Source organism: Cajanus cajan, chromosome 3 (genome assembly GCF_000230855.2).
Source record: "Cajanus cajan strain Asha chromosome 3, NIPB_CcT2T_4, whole genome shotgun sequence".
In the NCBI taxonomy this organism is placed as follows: Eukaryota; Viridiplantae; Streptophyta; class Magnoliopsida; order Fabales; family Fabaceae; genus Cajanus; species Cajanus cajan.
In genome coordinates, this window is record NC_138519.1 from 55,487,062 (window position 1) to 55,511,055 (window position 23,994).

Genomic DNA, 23,994 nt, shown 5'->3' on the forward strand with positions numbered 1-23,994 from the left:
CCCGAAACGGGCCTCGGCGGTCGCGAAGACGGTCGAGCTCGCTTATTATTTTTAGTTTTGAAAATGTATTGGATTATTAGAACGACTTGTTCTCAAACTGAGACCTTGTCGATCTTATCCAATTTATTTATTAAAAGTCTCACCAATCCATATTAATCCCAAGCGGGACCCTCCATGGATTAGTGGTTTTCGCAAAAGGAGGGTTCGTGGAGTCGCCACCAATGTTTTACTCAAAACATTGGAAAAAGGGATAAGGCAATTGATTTTATAAATCAACTTTGGCCATTACAACCAGAGTTGGGTAAGGGAGTCGGTTACGCGTGGGGAAGGTGTTAGCACCTCACAGCGCCCCTTTTGGGTTCCCTATGACAGATTATTTCTAAAATAACAGTGTAAAATTACTAAATTACCCCTATTTATTCTAAGCAATTATAAATTAACTATCTACATGATGACAGTTTAAATATGCACACAAAAAGCAGTAAAAGGAAGGATTTAAGAAGAAACCTCTTGGAGCGTGCTTTTATATATTGAGTAAAACTGGGAAGCTTTTTGGCGTTCCCTCGCTCTACAAGCTCGCTCGCTCCTTCCTAAAAACTTTTGACTATGGAAATCCGGAGGATTTCCCTTCGACTAGGTTCGAATCTCCAAGCTAAGTGCTCGGAATTCCAGAACTTCGTCGGATCGACTCCCAGAGAGATTTCTAGGGCAGAACACTGCTCAAAAACCCCAGAATACTCAAGGAGGGAGTCAAAACTGAGTGTGAAAGTGTGGAGGAACGTCCAAATGACGTCCCATATATAGGAGTGAGGCGCAATACGGCCTCTGACATCAATACGGCCCGTACCGAAATTTTGAACTACGGTACGGCCGTATTGAATTTGGTACGGCCGTACTGAAGTTCAAAAACTTCAATACGGCCGTATTGAGTTCAGTACGGCCGTATTGTAGTTCAAAATGTTCAGTACGGCCGTACTGAACCTCTAGGAGGCCGTATTGATCTTCAATCCTCCCACATTCTTATTTTAAGCTACTCTAAGACCTCTAAACCTACAGACAATCATCCTAAAGTCTTCCAGGGTCTTCTAGGAGTCCTTTTGGCTGACTTTCCTTCAGTCTTCGAGTCTTATTTCCGACCCGGACAATTTTAGGGGTCTACAACCGCCGAAGTAGAACACCTCATCTTCCAAAGGGTCAACACCCACAAGGGCGACCCGGAAAAACTCCTGCTTGAAATTTTTATACGATTGGGAGTAGGGAGTAAACAAACCCCCATCCCTACTCCCACTCAAAGACAAAATACCGTAAGGCGGAGCGCCTATCTTCAACTGATAAAAATGAAGAAAGACGCGAAGAGACACCTCTATACCCAGAACTGTACACAGGACCTGAAAAGCCCTCAAAAAACCCCAACTATTGGTACACACCCTCATCGGCCTGACAGGGCTCAAGCCGAATCATATGGGAGATGGAAGAATCGCAAACCCTATGCGTCCTCCGAAACGCATTTACTTCCAGGAAAGAGCGAAAAATGCTATGAACCTCAGCCACCTTGCGTTTAACCCAGTCATAACCTGGAACGCCCGGCTCCGGGCCCCTAGGCAATGACGGGTCTTTCTTCTCAACAGTGACCCTTCCGGCGGCCACCACCTTGCCACGCGCCTTACCCCCGGCAGGCGCAGAAGATCCGACATCACTTCCACCAGCCATTAAAAAGGAAAAAGAGAGAGGAACACCCAGAAAGGATCCGAGAAAAGGAGAGAAGAAACAAATAAAAAGGAAGTACCTGGTACTCCTCCTCAGAAAATAACCCTAACAAGAATTACCGGAAACGACGTCGGAAGCACGAAGGAGAAGGGAGACGAAAGGAAGCAAGAAAGCAAGAAACACTCGCGTACTCGAGAATTCAGAAGGAAGGCAAAGAGTAAAGACGATGAGGCGCGAGTAAAAGAAAAGAAAAAGCTTTCCCCCAAAATTCAAAACCGACACGACACGTGTCAGCCCAGGAGCACGCCTGACGACACATTTATTGCAAAATCATCATTACATAACCGCCACTTCTCTTAACGCGTCACTCGAACGTCTTCGGGAGACGAACAGTTGTGACACATAGTAGACTTTCAGATAGCGTACGCAAAAAGCCACTCCCCTCCAGCGAGCCCGGTCTTAACTCCTCGACCTACGGCCTTCGGAGCTCGAGGGGCTAGTGTACTATCCGTACTTCGCACCCGGGCTCCGAGCCCGGATTAGCAATACAAGAGGGCAGCCTCGGGCACGTGTTGCGCGACGTCAGCCTGGTATTTGGGCGAATCACACCTGATTCCGAGGATCTCGCCCCAGGCCAGATCCACCCTTCAACTATATCATATTATATCACGTTACATTATATCATGATATATCTTATCTCAAGCCCAAAGCCCAAGGCAAACCTAGATCACCTCAAGGTACGTGCATTATATATATGAGACCATTATTCAGGCAAATCCTAACTTTGGCATCAGAGTCTCTTTTGCAGGTACCTCCCCCATCTTGGAGCACCAATACATCAAGTAAAGGAGGCTCACCGATCTTACTGGACGGGTCACCTCTACGACCAAATTTCGGTAAGAACAGTTCACCTTATAAACATTCATCTTAAAGAAAAACTCTTCCCTCAAAAAAGGTCTATGTTTGTTATCAATAAAACTTGAAATGTTGAGAAGTCTAAAATCTTCTTTTGACTTAACATAAGGTTTTGGATTTAAGTCTTTTATCATAAAAAATATTGTTGGGAGGAGAAACTCCACTAAAGATGGCCAACTAGCTAGGTTCCTTGACAAAGATTAGTCGTTCATAAAATTGGTTAATGCTTCATATTAATAATATGGTTAAAAACTATAATTAACTTACGTAATTAAATAAATGCAACCTTCCAATAAACCACTACTTTCTTTGCATTTTCTCCTTTATACTCTAAAAGATCCTAACTCGACTATGATCAAATAATACTATGGTTGTTTACAGAATTGACCTTGATTTTTTTGTTGTCTTAAATGAACCAAAAAATAATAATACTTTCATAATTTTTTGAATATTATATACGACCTCAATTCTCAAATCCAAAGGCACATGTAAAAAATTAAACACATATTTGCTAAAGAAAAAGATTGAGTGTACAACATATTTTTATGAGACCACTACATAATGAATAAAATATATCAATAATGATAACTTTCCACAAAAAGCTCGCAATGGTTAAATAGTGGAGGTTTGAGATTCCAATGGAGTGGGAGAGGTAAAGATTCAACAGAGGTCATGATTCAAAGAATAAAGAAAGAATTAGAAGAATTAAAGATAAAAAAAATGTTAAAAATAACTCTTATTAATGACTTTATGTTAACACTTGTTCTCGTTAAAAAAAAAGGAGAAAAAAAATAATAATAATATATCATACTTTCTTTCTACATTTAGCATTAATATTAAAAAAAATTAATAATATATTATATTTTTCTCTTTATATTTAACATTAGCGATTTATTTTCTAAAAATTAAGATACATTTTTGTTGAAAAGTTGAAACACCTTCTATTAATTGATTAATTATTTGTAATTAATTTATTTTCTATAATAATTTCTTATATATACTTTAATTATGTAGACTTTTATTTTTATATTATATAATATATTTTTTGGTGCCTCAAAATATAAGACCTTGGATGGTCACTCATCCAGCCCGTGTTCAAGGTTGCTTTTGTTTATTCATTAATACAACATTGGTGTAGAGTTTATTTATTTATTATTATTATTATTATTGTTAGTATCTCTCACTCATTCATTTAATATATTATGTATTTTTTATGAAAAAAAGTACTCTGTATTTCATGACTGGGACAAATTGAGAATTACTGGTTTCAAATTGCTTTCTATGAAAATTCTAGTTAAATTTTATGACACAATAAGATCCTTTAATATCTGACCCCAAACTTATGGTCTTGAAGAAAGTATAACAATGAGTAAAGAAAGAAGCTGGTCTTATATATATAAATTTACATTTCTAGTGTCTAGAATAAATCATAAATGCACCCTTTGAAGACCTTGCTTTCACACACCCTCTAGCTTTTCTCGTTAGCTCTTACTTAACTGGTCCTGCTTTTGTTCATTGCTATCATCAACTTTTGGTCTTGCGTTCATAAGAACCTGTTAGTAATGATAGTTAATATATATATTCCTCAATCTGTAGCATTAAGTCACAAACACAACACTCCATCAAGATTAAAATGTAGTAATTAATATATGAATTCAACAAACATGTTTCGCCAATATTAAAATAATATTTGACCATCAAAAAATATATTTTGTAAATATAAATTATTTTTTAATTGTCAGTTTTTGAAACATATTGTGAATTATATCGATGAATAAAAAGAAAACCCTAAGCTTTAATTGTGTTACCTTCCGCAGCATGGTGTTTTCATTGATCAAAGTTGAGATACGCTCTTCTAAAATAGCGTTTTTATCTTGCAACTCTTTGGCTCTTGATTCCAAGTCATTCACATAAACCTTCTTTCTTTCGCGGGCTTGTTGAGCAGAGACTCTGTTTCGCAACAACCTGTTTGTAATATCAAAAGTCATATACACATGTTAATTTAATGGTTTGCGTGGTTCTAAGATTTTTAAATTAATCTGATTTGATTAAAACTGTACTATCCATATCGCTATGTCGAGCTCGAGCTCGGCATCACAGCGCGGAATGACCTCGGACACGCGCCGCGTGATATTGGCCAAGACAAGGCTCACCATCTAAACAGATTATAACTAATCTCAGGCCCAAGGCCCAGAAAAATCCTAATTCACACCAAGGTACGTGTATTATTTATACGAGACCCATACATCCACAAATACTAACTTTAACATCGGAGTCTCTTTTACAGATATCATCTCCACTTGGAACAGCAACCGTACCCAGCGAACGAAGCTCACCGATCTTGTCTAGCTGATCATCCCTACGAACGATCTCCGGTAAGAACAAAAACTAAAGATTGTTTTCACTAAAATTCGAACTTGAACACTGACCGATTGAATTTACGAGTAAGTTTAGATGTATGATAGAAATATTTTTGGGAATTTAATTATTAAAATATATATTTTTTTTATAGAGAAAATTTTAAAAACTTTTAAATTTATATATATTCAAATTGACACTATGATAATTTTATGTACATAGCATGATAAAATAAAAAATCACATTAGAAAAAATGGATTAAAAAATGGACAAACGCGTTCAGACATTAAATGTGAGTACGATGTTAGGTATCTTGCAAACAAGAAATATTTTGGATAATACTGAATTGATAGTCTATATTTATTAATATGGTCTCTCCCTTGTATCAAATAAAAAATCATTTATTATATGGTCCCGCCAATGATTTTTAAAGATTCTTTTGTCAAAGAACTGAAAATAAAATAATTCATAAAAGGTATAGCTTTTAGTATATTAAAATTTTAAAGTGTTACAACAACAAAATAAAAATAGTTTTTTCCTTACTAGGTGAAACTGGTAACATGACATTACTGAGCTCAATTAAAAACTATATTCTCAAAAATGTTATTTACTATGCATGAAATAATTTTTTAATGATTTCTACCGATATGTTCCCTGGTCTGTTTTGTCCATCCATGACTAAACACGTAGATATATTAATATAAAGGATGTTTCAATTTAATTATTAGTCTTGAGTTGAATTTTTTAAATATATAATTACATATGAAATATATATAAATAAATGTTTTGCAGTTTGGTATATTTCACTCGAATAAAATTATTTTTCATAAAAGATATCTATAATTCTACCAAAATTCTTTTCCTATCTCTATATTTTAGAAGACTAATAAATATGTGAAAATTTAAAAAGTGATACTTTTTATTTAATATTTTATTTTAAATTCTTAACAACTGTGTTAAGATATCCTTTAAACACCCATCATTTTATTTTGACTGATGTAAAAAAGATATTTTGTGTAATTTTTTAATATAAATAAATAAAATAATTGAAGTTAAATATATGTGTGAATATTCTACCCAAAAAAAAACATTCTACCAAAAAAAATATATGTGTGAATGTAAGTGATTTGAGTATTTATTAAGAAAATGTGAAAAAGTTTGTAAGATAAATTTATAAAAAAAAAGTTGAGAAATAGAACAAAAACTAAAAAAAGAAAAGTATAGGAGAGAAAACATCATTTGAAAGTTAAGGGACAAAATAAACAAGGAAATATGTACGCTAAAAAAGCAGTACACATTTATTAATAGTATAGATATAAATATTATACGATAATTTTTTTTTTTTTGAGGTGATTATACGATAAATTTTTTTCCACATAATGCCTTCTTTTTTTAAAAGTAAGCTATCAATCTTTTGAATATAGTCATGTGACAAGAGAAAACTCCAATATTTAACTTTTATACAACATAAATTTCAAAATCAAACTCAAAAATCAAGTAAATAAAAAATTTGAATTTTTTTTTTCATTCATACATTAATATAATAATATACAAACTTTTTAGGATATATTAAATATTTGTACGAGAAAATAGACTACATATAATGCAAAATATTATCGTTTAATTTTAAATCTTCATGTATGATATATTTATTGAATTTTATTATAATTATCTTAAAAATCATACCAATAATATTATAAAATTGGTTGATAATATAAAAATTAGTTTCTCCAACTTCATCATCACAACTAAACCCTATTTGTATTTTGAATGGCATAGTTTCTTAACCCTATAATCACACTGATTTCTTACTTCAAACCCTCAACCAATTAATTGAATACCTCCAAAACTTTTATTGTGATTGTCAACTATTTCAGATATCTGGTCAAATATCTGCAAACAAATTTCATCTCAATTGGTTTCACACATTGCTTCAAACAATCACACACATATACTAATGAAGGAAGTGTTACACTCACACCTTTTAAGGCACAAAATTATGAAAAACATTTGAATAAGGTATGCAAAAATGTATGTGTATGTGCATGCATATATATATATATATATATATATAATATATAAATATACCTCTTGAGGCGTCTATGCTCCTTATCTGCAGGGTTTCTTCCCCTGCGGCGCTTTCCAGCAAAGCCCGTTTGAAATTGAGGATCTGTGACATTATTATGTTGGTTGAGGTTACTATTTGGAAGAGTCACTGCAGAATGAACACTAGTTGGTGTGGCTTCCACATCTGGAACTGTGAACATATCCTCATCACTGTCTTCTGGATTCGTTAAAACCCCACTTGTTAGTTCACCATGTTTCATGTGCATAAAACTTTGCTACACAAAATCTCTTACAATCAGAATAAACGAGACTAAAAAAATAAAATCTCTTTATTATACATCATTTTAAAAAAATAAATATTAAAAACTAACCCTCTTATCAGAAATGAAAGAGGAAAAGAGATGTGGTGTATAACTATATATATGATGCATTTGAGGAAGGATAAAATTTAGGTTTTGTTTTTAAAAATTTTTATAGTTATTTTCTAATTAAAATTAAAATTTTATTTTTATAATTAAGTAGAACTTGATTATGCATATTATCAAAGGGAAACTAAGTTTTAATCGAAAAACAACTTTAGAGGTATGTAAAGAATTACCCTTAAAATTATATTTTTGTTTTGGAGGATCTGATCAGTGTTATGTTGTGTTGTATAACACAAGGCTTTGTTTGGAAATCGCTTTACAACATTGGAAAGGAAAAAACACATTTCAAAACATTGAACTATGAAACAACTTTTTCTATGTTTTCCATTGGACGTGACTTTGTAAGTTTCTAACCAAGAATGTGGCACCTACCAATTTTGCTACTCTTGTTCTGTAGAGTTAAAGGAGGGAAAGTGTGTAGCCTGTTCCATGAAGAAGAGGATGAGGCTGCTGCTGCTACTCCTTCTTTCAGCTGAGAGGGGGCTTTATCCTCACTTGGTCTTGGAAGAGACATTTTTTTTTTCTTTCTATCTTGCTCGAAGGGTTGGTGCTGTTTATTCCTCACCAAAATCAAAGGGATTTTTGAGGAAAGGAAAAAGTGTGTATGTGTAGTACTAGTACGTGTGCAAGATGGGGCCATGTCTTTTAGTCCTTGGAGTTGGATGGAACCATCTCATCCCAAACTATTGACGATGAAACATTTGAATGGGGCCAAAAAGTTTGGTTCACAAATGAACACGTTGATGTGCACACAACCGCCCCTTTGCCAACACCATTCTCATGGCAGCTGCATAAATGACAAATTCAAATTATGTGGTCCATTATTTCCACTTGTGTGTATGCTGATGACAGTAGTCTTGAAAAAAAAAGGTGCAAAAATAGTAAATATCTTTTCTAATTTAATTTTGTTTGAGACAGTTAAGATCGAGAAATGTTACACGTATAATAAAAATTATACAATAATTCGTAGAATCTTTATCATTAATAATATATCTTTCCATAATTAATAAAACGATGGATAGAGATAGATATAAAAATGATTATGTATAAGTTATTGTACAATATTTTTGTTGTATGTGTAGTATTACTTCATAAGTTTAATATGGAAAATTAATAAAGTTATCTTCATGTGTTTAACACACTACTTTTTATGTGTTGGACAAGGCATTCAAGGAACTTACAAGCTCCTTTAACCAACTTAAAAGTTTTTTTTTTTATTTTTATTTATTAAAATAAGCTTGATTAATACTTATTTTAGGAGTTTAAAGCTTTATTTCCATAAGCTATTTGAAAAAGCTTATAACTTAAAAGCTCTTATATTTTTCTCTCTCTCTTTTTTTTTTGTTTTCATTGTTAATTTACTTAAATTTTTTTTTTTATCCTTTTTAGATACCAGTTTTTTTACGAGTTAATGATTAAACTAGAATACACTTTGCCGTGTTTGGATTGACGTTTACGGAATTCAACGTGTGTACAAAAACATAAAAATAAGAAGTTATCATAACTTGTTTTCGCGTCAAATTGGTAAGACGTGGATTATTGACGCAAATTCAAACACGCGGTTACGCTCGTTGTGATGTCATTTTCAAATGTCCTGGTGCATTTGATGCGGCATGTTATTCCAAGGGAACGCATAGCATGTGGCTTGTACTAATTAACTCATGCATGCAATATGATTGCTTAGAGAAAATTTGATACAAATCATACAACATGGACCGATACCAAATTAGATAGAATACCGATACCAAATGTTCTTATTAGATGCGTACATTCATCGTTAATTTAAATAGTTTAATGATTATGTATTTAAAGTACAAATTAACCGATTACATGGTATTACTTTTGAATTATTTATTATAAAAGTTAATGAGTTTATTATTTTTTTTATGAGTAAAATGGTACATAGAGAATCACACTTCATGAGAGTCAACGACATGTTAGAAATTTTCAAATCAAGCATCATTTTTCTGGTCATTTAATGTTTAGCTAAAACTCAATAGTACTTATTTTGACTTAAGATTTTACTTGTCAAATTAAGAGTTAGCAGAAGTCTACCAGAAAAATTTCACTTTCAGTATCAATGGATCTCTTTAAATAGGTATGTCCACAAAAGTATAAATTTTAATGGTCACAGGTTCATTGTTATAATGGATTCTAGGTCTAAAAAAAAAAAGAAGAAAATAAATGGTTAAAATATTAAATTTAACAAACTTAAAATAAAATTATATTGAGTTTTAATGTTATTTTATATTTTTTAAAATAAAATGATGACACTTGTAATCATCGTTAGTAGGTATTATATAATAAATTTGTATCCCTTTAATCCTTATTGACACCAATAAAAAATATTAATATTAGTTTTATTTTTGACTTTTTGACTGATGTAAATTGAAAGAAATGCAAAAAATAAAAAATTAAGAAAAAAATTTATCAAAGTAAATAGTTTGTGCCATCATGACATTGTGAACACAAAGCGGAGGGACACATGAATGGAACATGTAACACCTCGTTTTTTAAAATATTATTATTATTATTATTATTATTATTATATAATATTTGATTAATATTATTTTATTATGATAAGAAAATATTATTTTGTAAGTTTTAAATAATTATTATGTACATATTAAATAAGTATTTTTATTAGCATTTTAAATAATTATTTATATGTTTTAAGGGATAATTTGGAAGTTGATAAACTATATATTTAATTTTATTTTAAAATTTAAAATGTTGATTTTATAGAATATTTTAATAATGAAATTATATTATTATATTTTGGTTCAGAAATATATTATAATTATTATTGTTATAAAGGAAAAATGTTTTATATTGTATATGTATTTATTTATTTAATTATTTTGGAGAAAAGAGAAGCTGTGACACCCTCTACCCCAACATACATATACAGTAATTATAAAAATAAGATTCTTTATCATTAAAAACCAAATCTTCAACCACATAAGGGTAAAGAGTTCACATTCATAAACTTAATCCAAATAACATGTCAGTGAAATTACAAAGAAATAAAACTGAGTTTTCAAATAGTTTAATGGAAAATGGCATCCTAAACTAAGCCTAACTATGCCCCGATGTCACATATCCTGTAATGACCTGTCGTGGCCGTCACACTATGAAACATTACACATTACTGGAATATATATACTAAAATAGTATAATAAAATATTTACAATACAAGTTGCTAATCAAGCAACTAACAACAACTAGTTATATACAACAAAATATGCTACTATAAGGTAGCCTACAAAAAAATATCCATCTTCAGGCACCTCCTATGGCCTCTAGCAGCTATCTCCCAGCCTATCACTGCCCTGCTCCCATACAACGTATGATCATCGCAGTCCAAACTACATGGAAACATGCAAGGGTAAGCTAGAGACAATAAACAACTCATAATAATTTAATATGCAACACAACAACTATATAATCATCTTCGTATCCGACACATAAGACAAACAACATATATACTATACATCTTAATATCATTTCTTGATTCCACATATCAACACTTCAACGCAACTACTGTACAAACCATTGGAATAGTTACCATATTTGTCATAACAACAACCAACACATGTATTACACACCTCTCAACAAAACATGTTTAAAAGCAACTTACAACATAGCTAATCTAGCGATGCTAGCATCATCATCACTTGTATAGAAATAAGCAACTTACAACATAACAACACTATCATCATCCTCAACAGGGTCAACACAACAATATATGTACAACTCATATGAACAACAAATCAACTCATCAACAACTTATGCGTCTTCACGCATTTCAACTCGGAGATTTCCTACAACGTGGTGAGTAGTCTAAGTGGCTAGGTTCTACCCAACCGACAACACATAACCTTTTTGGGCTTGCTAGGTAAACAACAAATTTGGATAGAAATCCACAACACGATAACGATTTCTCAAACTTTGCCACTTAAACAAGGAAGTATAATACTATGTTAGGATAGAACAACTGGGTTTAGGCCTACCACGGCATTAGCTAGCTCAACTAAGCCACCTATGGGATTAGCTTACCGACTATCCTCCAAATACTACAACCATCCGATACTCGGTTAGGAACTAAGTTCCCGACTTCATACTTTACTCAAATTGGCCGCTTGTAATCGGTATAGCTCGACCTGGCCCTTATACCGTGGTCGCTTTGTACACGTGTGCCTCGACCTTGCCCACACAGGGGATCAACTAAGTCCTAGAGGAGAACAACACAACGTCCACTCCAAGAGACAACTTCCCAAGGAGGGTTTTTCAACAAATTGGGCTCTCAAAGCACCACAACTATCTCAATCCACACAATGGGATGAACAACTTCGAAAACATCTCCCCTAGTCCTAGTGACCAACAACTCATTATCACAGCTTAATCAGCTTACAACTCAACAGCACAGCTCAGCTCAACAACTTAAACAACATACAACTTTTCAACTCATCATCTCAATCAACTTTCAACTTAAACAACATGGTTATCATCTCATCAGCTCAATGATCGACTCATTTCAACTTTAAACAACACAGTCAACTCAACAACTTATTAGCGCATCTCATAATTTACAACTTAATCATCATAAAGTAATATCTTTTTAACATATGGCACAACATACAACTTTTTAGCAACATACAACTCTCCTCTAACAACTTAACAACACAATCTACTAATAACATCTATATAAATCTCAACACATCTACACACTTCACATCATGTTTCTCACAGCTCACAATATTATCATCATGCACTTCACAACTTTCAACTATATCATCTCATCATATTTCACAACATATAAATGTCCACACATAACATATATTTAACAACATATCACATATTCAACACATTTCTATTTCGCACAACTACTCATTTAGTTTACAACACTATACTCAACATACATCTCTTCATTTCACTTTCTACTCATCATACATCTCAATGTAATTATACAACTCCATACAACTCAAAAATAACCTCAAATTCAAAATGAAATCAACCATGCATCAAAATCATCAAAAACCCCATTTTTCCCAAAACCCCAAAAAAAGAGAAAGTCCTCAAATCAATAAATGATTCTCAACATTCTTACTCCATATGAGTTCCTAAACTCACATATAACCAAACAACATACAATATAACTTCCCTTACCTGAAGATTGGCTCTAAAAGCCAAGAATATGAGAACAAGAAAAAGAAGAAGGAAAAGAAGAAGAAATATCCTCCAAGGCTTGACTCTTGAACTTCAATCCTCCAAAACAAGCTTTCTAGTCCAAAGTCCTTCTCTCTAGAACTTCTCTCTAAAACCTCTTTTTCTCCTTAATTGCACAAAAGTCCTATATATAGAAGTCTGAAGTTGCCAGAATGTCCCGTTTCGAATCCAAAACGGCCCGTTCTGGGCTCCTTCATCATGTGTAAAATTCACATGCAGAAAGGTCTGTTCTAAAACTAGAATGGCCCGTTCTGGAGTTGAATTTAACTCACAATGACCATTTTGGAACGAATTTTTCCAGTCTAAGATTCATAGGCCTATTTAGTAGTTTGGAACCTCCCGTTCCAGTTTGGGAATGGCCTGTTCTGGGCTACTAAATTACCCACACCAGGCTTTGGGCCTTCTGAAACTTGCTACACTACATATCCTATCAGAGCATGTCCAACTAAAGCCTAAGCTTCATCACCAACATCCTCATGCTAATGGTCACCTACAACACAATTTAAACACATACAAAGAACAACAAGGGAGTGAGAAACATCTCACTCAAGTTCAGGTGTAGAAATAACAATTAGGCAACACACACAAATCATACAAGCATAGTCATAGATACTCATTAATTAGGTGCAAATTCAAATTTCACATATAACAGTAACACATACATAGTCATGCATCATGCAATGATGTCATGGACTCGACTCATAGATGCATGCATGTGGTGCCAGTCACGTATCTCATAATCATATATCACTGGTGTGTTGCCTAAACAACACACCTAGGGTAGTTTAGGAGTACATGTAGGGAGCTACCCATACACTTTCAACTAGAAGGATGTACTGTTAAGGTCTGGTCAGGATAGCAAAGCTGCACAAGTTACATCTCGTGCTCACAAATGGGCGAAATCGAGACATCCAAACCACATTATCCCCTAGGACTCCCCCAAGTTGTTAGACAAGGAGGGCCTTCCCTAACGGTGCACTCCACATCGTACCCTTTTCATAGATGCATATGATGCATGTCACACATTTCATGTCTTATCTCATTTCTTCATGTTTCACATTCTCAAAGTCATAGTGCTCACAATAGCACGTCATTCACATCATGTCTCATGTCATTTGTTCATATTTCACATAGTCGTACTCATAAGATTATCATTTGGAGATTCTTATCATCATCATGTCATATTCACTTTTCACATTGCCTCATAATCATATTCATAATTGTTCCTCATAGGGTTTCGAACAGGAAACCACAAAACACTCTAATTCATATCAAAACATGTTCAAATTCAAAATTAAATATACATTCATGCTTAACATTTAGCAAGGAATACAATATAATACTCAGAAGTCAAAACAGAAAACATCTAAAATTTGCTTATTCTCATAGGGTTTCCCATAGGAACTCATAGAGCACTCTAATTCATATTAAAACATATTTATTCTCAAAATTAATCAAATATTCACACATCACATCCAACAAGGAACACAACAGAGCAATCAGAAAGCAAAATAGAAAATATTCATATTTTATCTGTTCCTAGAAGCAGTGCTAGAGTCTGCTATTTATAGATGTCAAAAGTGACCAGAATAGCCCGTTTCGAATCCGGAATGGCCCGTTCTGGATCCTTTCATCATGTGTTAAATTCACATCTGGAATGGCCCATTCTCAAACCAGAATGGCCCGTTCTGGAGTTGAGTTTAACTCATAACGGCCATGTGTGGAATGGCCCATTCTTAAACTGGAACGGTCCGTTCCCAACTAGGATTATAGCCCTTTTTTAGTGGCTTGGAACGACCCGTTCTAGTTTGGGAATGACCCGTTCTTGGCTACTAAATCACCCTTATTGGGCTTTGAGCCTTCAGATGTCATAACATGTTGTTCCCATGCTTTGGGGGCTCCATTCTTTGATAATAGAAGTCCATTCCCTTAATCTAAGGTATGAAAACTGGGGTGTTACAAAAGTAGGTCGGACAAGAAGGAAGATAGGTTGGGTTGACCCAGCTCAATGGATTATTTTAAGAAAGGGGTAAGGTAGAGTTAACCTTTCTTGCCTCATGTGGGTTTTTGAAGGGCTAGGAAAGAAATAGAGGAGAAACAAAGAGCTTTGAGAAGGAGTACCCAAGAAGAGATCCAGAACAAATTCCCTTACATCAGAGTTATTTGGATTTACACAACTAGGTACATGGGAAAAAGTTTTATTTGTATGCAAAGTCACATGAAGGAATGGGTAGAGAAGGGATTTCGTAGGGCTATTGGTAAATTTACAATTGTTTTTGTTTGAAGAATCGATGACTCCATTAAATTATATGTGTATTGAGGATTAGAAATACGCGAACAATTAGCGAAGATGATGATCAGGGAGAGATAACAAAATTGTAGAAAAATGCTTGTGAGTTAGGTTTTGGAAAAATTGGGGGTTTTACTATTTAAGTTAAGATTCTATAAAATTGATGATTCAATTGAGTTTTATATTGATTTATAAATGTGGTTGTTATATTATTTGGTAAAATTGATGGTCTAGATGAGAATTGAATTTATTGGGATGCACTCTATAAGTTAGGGTTCTTGTAGATTGATGAGCACCTTTAATTATATGAATTAATGAGTAATTGAGAGATTTTACTTATAGATGTACCTTAGTATTTTTGTAATATCTTTCTGTGTGATTAAACAAATCAATTTTCGTTTGTTGGGTTAGAAAGTAGGAACTTAGGTCTATAATTTAGACTCTAGAATCATGTAAAAATGTTAAGAATTGATTGAGTTTTGCGAGTTATAAGTTCAATCTCTATTCCAATACGCGAAATATTAAGTTTTGTGTTACCATCCATGCGAGGTGACCTTAACGACATTTTAGGCTTCATATTCTTCACAAAAGTTGTAGCTTTGAGTGTTAGCTTTTTCAAATGGCTTTGGAATCACTCAAAAAGGATGTTTATAGCTCTAGTTATGGTCAAAATAGTGAGTAAAGGTCAAGTTGTCAGGATTTACGGTGCCTGGTGTGGGTATTCTATTTTAGTTGGCATTTTTAACACTTTAGGACCCCCTTTATGGAATGTTTGTGATACTTCATGATTTCTTAGTGATGCTTTATAATACTTATGATATGATTGAATGAGTTTGATATGGGATTGTGAAATATGGTATTATATTGATGGATTTTGATGATGGTTGTGAATCATATGATGTATAGTAATGATTATTGTATGGAGAGTATAAATGGTGTGTGCAGGATGGAATATAAATTATTTGGGCATTAAAGATTGATATGTATGAGGAGGTTGTGCAAGATATGTTTATGACTTATTGTGGAAATGTTGGTTGTGCATGTGATGTGGAATTGGATTGGAAACTGTGATGTGATGATTGGACATAGTCATATGTGTTACACCAAGGACATGTACGTGATACAATTTTATTTATGTGTTGTTGTTGGCATGGTCATTTGTGTGATATGGTACTAATGAGGCTAAAGTTGTTTTGGATTTTGTTAGATCTGATATCTTTTTGTAGGTTTGGTGTGCCTAAAGCCATTATCATTGAGAGAAAGAACCATTTTTATAATTTTAGTATGCAGTCTCTACTCCATAAGTACGACTTATCATCCCCAAACTAATGGACAGACCAAGGTTTTTAATAGCTATATTGAGTTGATTTTATAGAAAATGGTGCACCCCAACAGGAAAGACTAGAGCAAGATGTTAGAGGATGCTTTTTGGGCTTACAAGATAGCTTAGAAAACACCAATTGGGATGTCTTCATAACGAATTATTTTTGGTAAAGCATGTCATCTACTAGTAAAGATTGAGCATCGGTCATATTGGGCAATAAAAATTGCAACTTAGCATTTGACTAGGTGGGCTTGTAGAGGAACCTTCAATTGCAAGAATTTGAAGACTTCGTTTGGAGGCTTATGAGAACTCCAAATTCTACAAATAGAAAGTCAAGAAGTTCCATGATAACATGATCTTGAGGAAGGAGTTCAAAATGGGCCAAAAAGTACTTTTATTCAATTCTAGCCTAAAGCTTATAGCTAGTAAACTTCATTCTAGATGGAATGGACCTTTTGCTATTACTAATGTATTTTCCTATGGTGTAGTTGAAATTAAAAATGAAGCTACTGGCAAGATTTTCAAGTAAATGGTCACCAACTCAAAAAATTCCATGAGAGTCCAAAGTTGGAGGAGGAGGAGGATGTGGAGAACATTTCATTAGAAGCATCAATTTTTCTAGAAGTCCAAATATTTGGACCATCAGGGAGTTCTAAAGCCATTGATTTACATTGACATTGTCTTTATTATTTGCATTTTATGCTTGCATTGAGGACAATGTGAATTTTAAGTGTGGGAGGAAGTTAAATTGTGTATATATATATATATATATATATGATAATTCTATCTTCTGTATTTTTTTGTTTCTATTTCTATTTTTATTTTTATTTTTTTTATTTATGTTTCTATTTCTATATTTTTTATTTTTCTATATATTTGTTATTTTTGTCTACTAATTTTGTTGTTTGTAAAAAAAAGTTAGTAAATACATAAATTTCCATACTTTCTTTTGAAATTTTAGATGTATAAATTGTGAAAGTTGTTGCATACTTTTTAATTGATAGGTTGCAATACTTGATGAGTCATTTTTAAATTTTTAGTATAGTAAGTTGCTTGAAAAATTAAAGTTTAATTTATTAGTGATAGAATATTAAGCTTTTGAGATTTTGTGCTTAATTTGATGGATGGAATACATCAATCTATGTTATTTTTTTTCTTGTGTTATTTTACTCATGTTGCTAGTTACTATTGGTTTTGCCTTGACTCTTTTTGATACTTCTTGTTTACGTGTATTATTGATATGATTTAGGCATTTTTTTTTATAAGTTACTAGCCAAAATGACCTATCTTACATTTTTTCCATTGTTACCCCTTTTGAGCCTATATAACCTTTATTTTATTTTATTTTATTTATTTATTTATTTTGAAGCTCATTACAAGTCATAAAGTGAAAAACATATACCCTAACCTTAGGGATTAAAGGAGCTTTGGAATTATTTTGGGAATAGGTTCTAAATAATTGTGGTAGTGTAACCCAAAGGGAATGATTTTGTATTGATGTTGTTGAGTTGTTTGGCATTATCGTAACCCAAAGGGAATGGTTTTGTATTGATGTTGTTGAGTTGTTTGGCATTATCTCGAATGATAAAAAAAATATAAATAAAAAAGAAAAGAAAAAAATTTGAGGTTGAAATAAGTGGGAAGTCAAAGAAAACAAAAGGATCCTATATAGGGTAGCATTCATGCTTATTGAATTTATTCCCCATTGCTCCTCTTTTCTCTTTGGTTTATAACTTTAAAATCCTTCTCTTATCCCACCTTTACCTTAGCCACATTACAAACTAAATAAAAGTCATTTTGATATTTAATTGCATGTGTTTCAAGTTGTTGAAATTAAAGAATTATCAAAGCTTGGATGTGCTAGTTTTCATGATGTATTTGAGTGTAAATACAATTATAAACACTTGAGAGTTGAGAGTTATACACCATTTTCTGAGGTTCTATCGTTTTTGAATAATTCTTTAATTTGACTTGTTATCTTGCTTGCTTTTAATGTCATTTGTCTCATAGATTGTTTGTATCCTTGATTCTAGGAATTTTTGTACTCTTTCTCTTTTTCTACACATTGAAAATTTATTAAAAAGTGTTGAAATTTTGTATCAACTTTCTTTTAAGTTTTAGGTTTATTAATGAGTTTTGCCTCGAAATACAATAGAATAAGTATGGGGGTATTTGATAGATCAATTTTTGTATATCTTTCTATGCATGGTTTTTGGCTCATTTGACTTTTAATATAGTATCATATTATGATATATTAGCTTAGAATTGTTTTAGTGAGTCATTTTGGTCTTAGTTGTAAATTTTAGTTAATTTTTGTAATTTTCTATTTTTATATTCTTTCTTGTGCAAGCTATATCTAGATCTCCTGACATCGAATTTGAACTTTATTTATGTCCCTAGAAAGATAAGAGAGAGTTCTACAACTTCTATGTTGGGAGAAAATTCCATTTCGGATGTTAAGTGACCCAAAATGTATTACAAAGTTACGGCCCTACACAATATTTTCTTTTTCTTTTTAGATTGTAATGTTAGGATTTATATATTTAGCGATGTAATTAGTTGATTTAGTGGGATGAGCCTTTAATTACTTTGATTAGGTCCATTAGTGTAGTTTATAAATAAGTGTAACACATACATACTTGACATCATATACCTTATTTTTCAAAAATTGGGTTTCTTCTCTTAGAAGTATCTCAAAATTCTCTCTCTCTCTCTGATTTTCTCTCTTCCTTACACAAATTGGATTGCTACAAAATGATTATGATCCGTGGCTAGTTTGTTAATCGATTTTAGGTTTCAAGAACTATAGTAAAATTGAGCTCCCAATCTTTTTACTGAATGAATTCTTTATTTCTTTTTTTCTTTATTTTAGGTTTAATTTCATTTTTCATGATTGTAAATTTCATTTTGGATCTAGAACAGTGATTGAAGATTAATTTTAGATCTAAATTTAGATTTAAATTTACACATAAAATAATCTAAATTGCCTAATTCAACCATTCAGTGTTCTTGAATTTTATTAAAATTGTAAGATTGCAATTGTGTTTCATGTTTTGATGGAATTCAAAGATCTATATTTAAATCTTCATTTTTTTTATAAAGTTCATGTTGAATTAGATTAATTGAGAATTTAGATTTATTATTGATGTAACACCTCAGTTTTCAATAAATTTATTATTATTATTATAATATTAATTATTATTATTATATGGTATTTGGTCATAATTATTTTAATAATTATAGAAGAATATTATTTTGTACGTTTTAAATAATTATTGTTTTGGACAATTATTTTGTACGTATTAAATAAGTATTTTTTATTAGCATATTTAAATAAATATTTATATGTTTTAAGAGAAGGTTGATTTTATATGATATTTTGTTATTAAAATTATATTATTATATTTTGGGTCAGAAATATATTATTATTATAGAGGAAAAATATTTTAAAATATACATGTATTTATTTTATTTAATTATTTTGAGGAAAAAAAGAAGTGGGTTAGAAGAGAAGGAAAATGGGTTGGGTTGACCCAGCCCAATGGATTAATTTTAAGGAGTCAGGTAGCGTTAACCCTATCTACCTCATTTGCGTTCTGAAGGGTTAGGAAAAAAAAAGGAGAAACAAAGAGCTCTAAGGAAGAGTACTCAGGAACGACCTTAGATCACACCTTTGTCTTCTACTCATCCAGGTAAGGGGGGAGTGAGAAACCTCGTTCTGGGTGTGGGATTGTATGCTGGGTAGTGGGATTGGCCCCCAATCCTGTGTTTGCTGTATTTTTATGTATGCTCATGTATGAGGGGTTTCTCCCAATTGTATCTGTTTTGCTTATTATTTTTCTTATATGTAATTAATTGTATGACTTGAGATCTCTATGGGTTCCTATGGGAAACCCTATGAGAAAACGGGCAAAATGTGAATGTTTTCTATTTTGCCTTCTGATTACTTTGTTGTGTTCCTTGTTGGATGTGATGCATGAGTATGTGGTTAATTTTGAAAATAAATATGTTTTAATATGATCTAGAGTGCTCTATGGGTTCCTCCGGGAAACCCTATGAGAAATAGGCAAAATATGAAATATTTGTTGTTTTGATTTCTGATTTTTCTGTTATATTCCTTGTTTGATGAGATGTAAAAATATGTATTTAATTTTATAAATAAACGAGTTTTGATATAAATTAAAGTGCTCTGTGGAGGCTTTGTGAATATGATGATGTAAAGTGAAATGTGATTGAGACATGGGATATGAAATGTGATAATGAAATATGATGACGAAATGCGATGATGTGATATGACCATGGGAAATGATAATGTGATATGAGAATGCATAGAGTCTTGATTGACATGCGTCATTTGCATAAGTGTTTTAAGGGTACGATATGGAATATACCGCCAGAGAAGGCCCCTTAGTGTAAAAGCTTTGGGGATTAGTCCTTGGGGATAGCTCGGTTTGGAAGTCCCAGTCTCGCCCATTGTGTGCATGGGATGTATCTTGCGCAGCTTAGCTATCCCGACGAGACTCTGGTAGTATATCCTTCTAGTGAGAGTGCGCAGAGGGTGTGACCCGACATGTACTCCTAGACTACTCTTCGTGTATTGCTAGCGGTAATATGCCATGTGATGTTTTACTGGCGCCACATGCATGATAATATGTAGTTCGTGTCCATGCATGTGCATTCTTATTATGAGAGTATGCTTTCTTGATCTCTTTACATCACTTGTTCCTTCATGAGTGACTTGCAAAGTATCCCACATTTCTTTAGCAGATATGCATTGTGAAATTCTAAAAAATTCATCAATAGACAATGCAGATGTTATAATGTTTTTGGCTCTCTTATCATGTTGGGCTCTTCTCTTTTCCTCATCACTCCACTCACTCCAATGTTTTTCCTTAAGCTCACCATCATCATCTTTTTTCATAGGTATATAGGGTCCATTTTCTATAGCATCCCATACAGCAATATCAATAGCTTCAATGAATATTCTCATCCTAATTTTCCAATAGACATAGTTTTCACCATTGAAAACAGGAGGTCTATGAATAGACACACCCTTACCATAGGGTAAATTGTTGTTGGCCATTTTTGAAATCTTGAATAACTCTCAAGAACCTTGCTCTAGATACCAATTGTTAGAAAAGAATGACACAATCCAAGAGGGGGGGTGAATTGGATTCAATGACCCTTTAAAAATTTATCAGAGTATTTTGGATCTTAATTTCAATTGAAACTTTTCTATGACAGAATTTCCAAATGAAGCTCTTCTAAAGACTTGTTATGAAAATATGAATGTAATATGCTCACTTGATTACAACATAATGAGGTTCAACAATAATGTTCAATTACAGATTTAAACCATCAAGATTCACATACACTTGTTAATCAAGTTTTATCTTCTTTAAAGTTTAACCAAGAAATTACTCAAAGTAAAAGATAAGGTAGAAGAAGATTGCACAAGTCTTTTATACTGGTTCAGCCACTCCACATGTGACCTACATCCAGTCCTTAATCAACACCTGATTAAGATTTTTTCCACTATCTTTAAGCAAGAAGGTTTACAAGCACACACACATGCATATACTTCAACACTAAAAGATAACCACTTTCTTGACCCCAAGAAAGCACCCCTTGTAGAACCCACTACAAGAAACCTTACAACTTGAGAAACCCTTCTCAAGATTTTCCACAAAGATTCACAAAGAATAAAAGGAACGAATTCACCTGGAATTCTTGAACAAATCTTTATCTTCCCCTTTCAAGAATATGATGATGATGATCTTCTAACAAAGCTTTTCACAAACGTTTTCACTCTTGGATTTCACAAAGAAAACTCTCCAAGATGTCACAAAGACTCACAAAAACGTTTTTCACAAATTGATTATCAGTTCTAACTCATGTCTGAAGTTTCTCAAAGTTCAAACTATTTATAAAAGTTTCAGACACAGATAATCGATTATTTTAAAGAATAATCGATTATTTTGTTCTTCAGGTTTTCTGGAAACCAACCAAGAACAATATAATCGATTATTTAGCTGGATAATCGATTATTCCAGAGAGTTGTTCCTGGGATAATCGATTATTTTGGAAAATAATCGATTATTACAGCAAGGCATTCCACTTAGCCTATTTGCTGAAATAATCGATTATATTTAACAATAATCGATTATTTTGAGTTAGTTCTTAAAACTTCATTTTAAGACTCAAAATAACTTTCCAATGTTTTTAACTCATCATCATATACTCTCTACTTGTTTTAGATAAGATTTGATTATGCACAAAACATACTAAGCACACAAAATATAAAAACACATTCAAAACAATTTATTTCCTAAGCTCTATTACATAGCTCTATTTCATAGCATTTTCTTGACTCTTCTTTGCCTTTGTTTTTGTGCTCCAAGTTGTTGTTGTATACTTGTTGTGATCATCAAAACTCCTTGAAGATTCAAGCTCTCCTAAGCTCAACAATCTCCCCCTTTTTGATGATGACAACCAGGATTCATATTGTATCAACCCAATGTTATTGTGCTTCAAACATTTTCATCCATTGTGCCTTCAATTCATTCCAACCTGCACAATACAAACACACAAGCACAATACCTGCAAAAACAACTATACACACACCACCACATACCATTTCTCCTCCTTTGGCATTATCAAAAACAAAGTAAGTCAAGTTTTTCAAATATAAGCCGTGTATAGAGTATGTCCAGCAATAACCAAAATAAAACTTTGATTCAGCAAACCAAACCAATCATATGTGCACCATTTAGCCACAGTTCAGACCAAATCAAGTCAAGAAAAATATTACCACAATATTAAAAATAGAGTATTCCAATCAAAACCAAAATAACAACTCATATGCTCACAAAACAGAGCACTTTTGCATCAGTCAAGCACACCATAACATGATACCATATTCAGACCACCAAATCAGCAAAATAAAATCCAAATTTCATCAGAATGTAAATTGTTCAGAACAAAAAAACTTACAACCAAATTGAAATTAATTGTTCCAAAACAGAATTAAAAGTCCTAATTAAAACTAATAAAAAAAATAGAACACGGATCAATCCTCATCGTCTGGAATGCCAAGTTGGGTCTTGATCAGTCTCACTTCATAATCCAAATCATTAAATCTGTCAAGAATTCCAGAAAACAAGGACTCATGCCTTCTTGACATTTCCATCATTGCATCCATCTTGTTGATCATTATTTGCTCAAATGGTGAGAATGGCTTCAGTTCTGGTTCAGACTCCCTTCCAGGCTCAACTTCCACCTGTGGTGGCTGATCTTCATCTTGAGATGGAACACTGTCTTCATCTGTTGTCAGCTCCAGTGTAGGGGGTACATCGCCTTTAAACACCCACTTGTCTTCTTGCTTGAGCATCCCCATGTGATGCAAAGAAGACTTCTCAATTTTATTCGAAGCATGCAACACAATTTTTCTTTCACCTGTCAAATCTACTCCAGCATTCTCAAAAATTTTAGATAGCAAAAGAGCATATGGAATCGGTCCGTCTTCCTTTCTCCTTGCTTTCCATATACAGTCATTTACTACTGACACCCAGTCAATTTTAATTTTCTTCTTAATGACATGCATCAGCAAAATGTCATCCCTTGACATTTGAGCATGATTGTGTAACCTGGGTTTTAACATCCAAGCAATAATAAAAGAA

General features: G+C 32.8%; 1 protein-coding gene across 3 annotated transcripts; it reads right to left on the reverse strand.

Annotated features, from left to right (window-relative positions):
- Positions 1 to 3,992: 3,992 nt before the first annotated feature.
- Positions 3,993 to 8,153, reverse strand: HYH (HY5-homolog). 3 transcript variants are annotated; one of them, XM_020383863.3, is made up of 4 exons: positions 7,845 to 8,139; positions 7,069 to 7,261; positions 4,431 to 4,587; positions 3,993 to 4,175 (listed from the first exon to the last, which is right to left on the reverse strand). In XM_020383863.3, exons 1-4 carry the CDS (start codon positions 8,110 to 8,112, stop codon positions 4,104 to 4,106), a joined length of 690 nt encoding a protein of 229 aa, XP_020239452.1. In that variant the 5' UTR covers positions 8,113 to 8,139; the 3' UTR covers positions 3,993 to 4,103. The 3 variants fall into 3 exon arrangements, with proteins under 3 accessions (XP_020239452.1, XP_020239450.1, XP_020239453.1); XM_020383861.3 differs by having other exon boundaries at positions 7,069 to 7,264; positions 7,845 to 8,136; XM_020383864.3 differs by lacking the exon at positions 3,993 to 4,175 and adding an exon at positions 4,885 to 4,981 and having other exon boundaries at positions 4,447 to 4,587; positions 7,069 to 7,264; positions 7,845 to 8,153.
- Between the last annotated feature and the right edge of the window lie 15,841 nt (positions 8,154 to 23,994).